The following is a 5,280-nucleotide window of genomic DNA, read 5'->3' as shown; positions in this document are numbered from 1 at the left end:
TAGCCTGCGCGTCCGGAGCCTGTGCTCCGCAACGGGAGAGGCCACAACAGTGAGAGGCCCACGTAACGCAAAAAAAAAAAAAAAGAAAGGACATAGGAAAGAGAATAATTTATCATCTTTGGGCAAAAGACTCCAACTTCTGGGGCAATGTTACGGTGCCCATAAAGCTGAACTGAAGTAGGGGAAAATGTTTCAGTCAAAACTGCTTTATAATTTAAGGCTGTGGAGGTTCAGAGATGACTCTGACCAGCCAAAAGGAGAGACAAAAAAGTAACACGAAGCAGGATGTGTCGAGTGCCACGAGGGAATTAGAGATAAGGAAAGAGGGTCCTCAACCTTGGCTGCACATCAGAGTCAACTCCCCTAGGAGATGCCCAAGTGCTACCTCCAGAAATTCTGGTCAACTGGTCTAGGCTGAGACCTGGTCATCAGTATTTTTCTAAAGTTACCCAGGTGAGTCTAATATGCAGCCAGGCTTGAGAATCTCCATTAAAGGGAAGATCAGAGGAAGAAGAGACAACTTCTAGCTGTGAACTAGGAAACCCAGGGTAGTGTAGCAAACTGCAAGTAAAGAAATGGGATTTGAAATCAAGATCATAACTTCCAAGTGTGATCTATGGGTCATAGAATTGCTTGGCTTTTGTTAAAATGCAGATTCTTAGGCCTGATTGCTGACCTATTGAATCCAAATCCTTAAGGTGCTTGATATATTTTTTATTGAATGAATGAATGAATAGATCAGTAATTGCTCCAATTTATAGACACCCATGAGTCCTAGCTTGAAACAGTTAACTGTTCTTTTCTTTTTGATGTCAAGAACTTCCGGGGTAGGACTGAGGTTTCCTGGGGCTAAGAAGGGAACTGAAATTTGGAAGAGTGTCCCCAAACACCTGCCTCAAATCTTCTGGGCGTCTATCCGGCTCTGCACTCTACCCTCCAACTCTTTGACCCCTCTGCAGCCGTCCACCACGCCCAGTGATCTAATTGCTGTAATTCACACTTATTCTCCACCTCCCTCAGGCTCTGCAGTCTAGGTACCTGCCTGCTAGCTCACCCTAGGAAGTCATCCCAAAGTAAATGGATGGAGAAGAGGGGGCATAGAATTCTAGTTCATGAGACAGGGCAAGAGGGACCCGTGAAGATAGTAAGAGGCTGCATGGAGAATCAGTTTGTCCAACTGATGAAGAGAAAATGGTACTAAGAAACGTCCTATTGTAGAAAGATGATAATCAGCCAGTCCCAGGTTCAAATCCAGCCCTACCACTCTCTAGGGCGTGTTTTCTGATTCTCTTATTTGTTCCTCTTTAAAATGGGGATGATAATACCTTCTCATGAGCGGCTGTGAACAGCTGATGAGATAATTTGTGTAAAGTACCTAATAAAGTATCGGAAGCTTGAGATGATAATTATTAAATCACTGATTCAGATAACAGGTGCTCTATGACTGTGCTAAGATGGTAGCCACTAGGCACATGTGGCTATTTAAATTTAAATTACTTTAAAATTCAGTTCTTTAGTTGTCCTGGCCACAGGCCAAATGCTCAATAGCCATATGTGGCTACTGGCTACCACGGTGGACAGCACAGGTGTGGAACATTTCCAACATCACAGGAGGTTCTATTGGACAGCATTGCTCTAGGAGTACTGAATAAGGGATACCCTGGGCCTGAGTGGACCAAAAAAACTCCCTGAGGAGTGGGACTCAAGTTTGAGTTTTCGAAGTTGGGTAACCATTAGACAGAAGGGGAAAGGAAATGTCAAGTGTGGTTAAACGCATGAAGAAAGACTAGGCACTCTGAGGTCCAAGTCCTTATTCTCTGTCCCCACATTTGCACATGCCCCCCCCATGTTGGGGAAAATATCTTTTAACAACTAATTCTAATCTTTGAATGGAATCCAAAGTTTTAGATGTTCTTATTGGGTCCCCCGGAGGCAAGGGGACTGGATGATCACCCCCTTCCCTGTGGTAACCCTTGTGAGTCTTAGAGGCAGGTACAGAGCACTGGGCAATGCCAGTGACTAATAATCATCCTGTTCATCCTGCTTTGAGCCCTCTTCCCCTTCTGTGTCTCTCCATCCCTTCCCCAGCGGCCAGAAGGACAACTTGGAAACTCATCTGGAAGCTCCTCCTCTAGGCCCATCTCAGAGGTACATGCTTGTCTCTGAATCAGCTGGGGCTTTACAACAGTCTACATCAGGCTGTCTGGGCTCCAAGTTCTTCCATTTGCCTCTGATTCAATGCTCACTGGTACTGGAGTGGATCCTGATGCTGACTGCAGCAAACCCAGGCTTCCTGGCAGAACCTTTAGACCCTTCAGGCAGTTGGGCTTTTCCTGCCATCTTACCCCTCCCCCCCATTCCCTGCTCAAAATACTTATCCCTCTCCAACACCTAAACCATTCTACCCCTTTTCACGCATTCACACATCTCATTCTTCACATTTGAAATGCAGTCCTTTCTTTTTTCCTGTAGCCACACTGTTCCCAGCTTCCCAAACCTGGCTCAAAAACTGTCTTCCCAAAAGCTCTTCCTGGTAAGCCCTATTCCTGGTAAGTTCCAGGTCCTAGGGGACTCAGTTTGCCTCAGCTCACTTGCAGCTATTACTGAGTTACTCTGCTAATGCTTTAAAGCCATCTTGTGTGGCATGTTCAGCTTTCCTCACTTGGCTGATCACTCACTGAGGATGGAATTATTACTTGGATGGAATCTTTTGAAGCAGAACAAGCCTAAAACAGAGCTCTGAAGTAGGGCCCCAAATTATATCCAGTGTCTCCTTTTGCCAGTTAGTTCTTTCAGAGCTCCCCCCACATATGCCCACTCCCAATTTGTCCATGCAGGGATCCCTTCAACACCCATGGGCACAGTCTCATCTTAGTTCATTCTCTCAGGGTGCAGGTGTTCACTAGCTGGCCTGACAAACCAGGTGATACTGTTGGGCAGGAATTGGTTTAGACCAGTGGCTGCACCCTGGGATTCCCAGGGGATCTTTAAAATAATGTGACTGTCTGGGGACTTCCCTGGTGGCACAGTGGTTAAGAATCTGCCTGCCAATGCAGGGGACATGGGTTCGAGCCCAGAAGCCACCACAATGAGAAGCCCGCACACCACAACGAAGGGTAGCCCCTGCTCACCACAACTAGAGAAAGCCCACACGCAGACCCAACACAGCCATAAGTAAGTAAGTAAATAAATAAATAAATAAATAAATAAATAAATAAATAAATAAAATGTGACTGTCTGGGCGGGAAGGCCCCACAGGGTGCTCAGGATCTCCAGGGTGAGTCTGGACTGCTCTGTCGAGAAGCCACCACAATGAGAAGCCCGCACACCACAACGAAGGGTAGCCCCTGCTCATAAATAAATAAATAAATAAATAAATAAATAAAATGTGACTGTCTGGGCACTCTCTTAGACCAGCTGCATCAGGATCTCCAGGGTGAGTCTGGACTGCTCTGTCTTCCTTTCCCAACTCAGATAATGTGATAGACTATTTGCCCAAGCTGGGAAGAGACCAGGTGCAACAACCTGACAATGTTTGAGAAAAGGGGTTCTGGAGTGATACTGTGTCTGTTCAAATGCCAGCTGCACGCATGTCCTTGTGGTCCTGGGCCAGCCTCTGAACTTGCCGGCTCCTTCCTCTGTAGATGGGAATAATAACAGCACCTCCTCATGGGGCCACCATGAGTGTCAAATGAGTTAATACTTATCAAGTACTTAGCACTGCAGTGCAGGCATACAGTAAATGCTCAATAAAGGTTCGTTATTTTATTCCTTCTCTCCAACCTTCTCCCCAGTATCCTTTCTGAACCCCTCTCCCCTTCCCCCTTCCCCTAGCCCTATTTGAGGCCTGGTGTGGGGAGATGCGGCACTAGGGGAGCACATGATGGTACAGGGAATTTGGGGGAGACATATCCTTAAAGGTATCTGTGTCACTGCCTACTCTGCCCATGCTGGGAACTGCCCAAGCACCAGGTGAAGTGGGTGAGAGGCCAGTTGGGAACCAAAAAGCTGCCCTCCACAATCCTCTGTAAAGGCTGTCCTTTTGTGCCCTTTCCCCCACCCCAGGCACTGGCCTGGATCACAAGCTGGATCAGGGGAGAGTGGTGGCTGCAAAGACACCACAGATGAGCCAAGACCTCCCTGCCTCACCTTCTCCTGGCATGAATGCACAGGTCTGTAACGGCAGCAGCTTTTCCCAGCACCATCTGACGTTTCTTCTGGATTTGCTTCAGCACCTAACAGAGCACTGCATAAATTCTGCTAAACAGGGAGGAGGGGTGGGATGAGGCAGGGGATATGAGGGTTAGAGGACAGACTAGAAAAGGTGGATTATTACAACACAGGCTTAAGCATTAAGATTCCCTCTGAGGATGGGGAAGTGTACCCTAAAAGGGAAGGAGGACCCCCAAGGAAACACTTTATCTGCTTCAAAATTTTGCCCAGGTCCAGCTCTGGAATAACCAGGGAAAATGAGCAGGAATGCAGGCTGCAGAGAAGCAGATGCCCGTAGGTAGAGTCTACCCCATCTTTATGTTACTACAGTTGTCACCTTACTACTCAGAGGGGCTGGGGGTAGTTGTGGACACATTTGCTGGGCCCAATGCAAAGGTCCAGAGGAGCTTGCTTGGTGTCCTCATGTGCCCACATGGCTGTGGCATCCTTCTTGCCCAGGCAGGAAAGCCCAGGATGTTTGCTGTGTCTACCTCATTCCTCTATTTTCCTGTCTTGAAATGCCTTCGAACCTCATCCATCATTGAGGACCGAGTGTAGGTGCCACTGCTGGGAAGCTACCTTTGACTGGTGCAGCTTTCTCTAATTTACTCTTTCTCTTTAACTCCGAAGGCTTTTACTGTCAGGTTCTCTCATCCTCTGACCAATTGCTATCTTGTGATGGCTCTTACATGCTAACCTTACACCATTATTTAACTTTTGGTTCCTGTGTATTATCTTCCTATGGAAGCTCTGAGCTCCCTGAGGCCATGGCTTCTGAATCTTTGAAACCTGTACAGCAGCTAGAATAGAGTTGAGCATATTCATTCAACCATTCAACAAATAGTTATTGAGCATTTGCAACATGCCAAGCACTGTGCTAGGTGCTGGGCATTCAGCAGTGAACAAGACAGACTAATATATATATATATATATATATATATATATATATTTAAATTGGGGTATAGTTGTTTTACAATGTTGTGTTAGTTTCTACTGTACAGAGAAGTGGAATTCCTTGGGCTATACAGCAGGTTCTTATTAGTTATCTATTTTATACATATTAGTGTA

General features: G+C 46.4%; 1 protein-coding gene across 4 annotated transcripts in view; it reads right to left on the bottom strand.

Moving 5' to 3' along the window:
• SCUBE3 (signal peptide, CUB domain and EGF like domain containing 3) overlaps positions 1-5,280 on the bottom strand; it is a 35,032-nt gene that overhangs the window by 21,846 nt on the left and 7,906 nt on the right. Inside the window, exon 1 of one of the 4 annotated variants that reach the window (XM_007109912.3) lies at positions 4,150-4,219. The exons of the other annotated variants lie outside the window; for them this stretch is intronic. Coding sequence (XP_007109974.1) covers positions 4,150-4,162 — 13 coding nt within the window. The 5' untranslated portion in view covers positions 4,163-4,219. Of the gene's footprint in view, positions 1-4,149; positions 4,220-5,280 lie in introns of those variants that run through there. 4 annotated transcript variants of the gene reach the window in all.

This window comes from Physeter macrocephalus, chromosome 18, assembly GCF_002837175.3.
Source record: "Physeter macrocephalus isolate SW-GA chromosome 18, ASM283717v5, whole genome shotgun sequence".
In the NCBI taxonomy this organism is placed as follows: domain Eukaryota; kingdom Metazoa; phylum Chordata; class Mammalia; order Artiodactyla; family Physeteridae; genus Physeter; species Physeter macrocephalus.
Note: the sequence above shows the minus strand (reverse complement) of the source record. Positions and strands in the feature narration are given on the sequence as shown.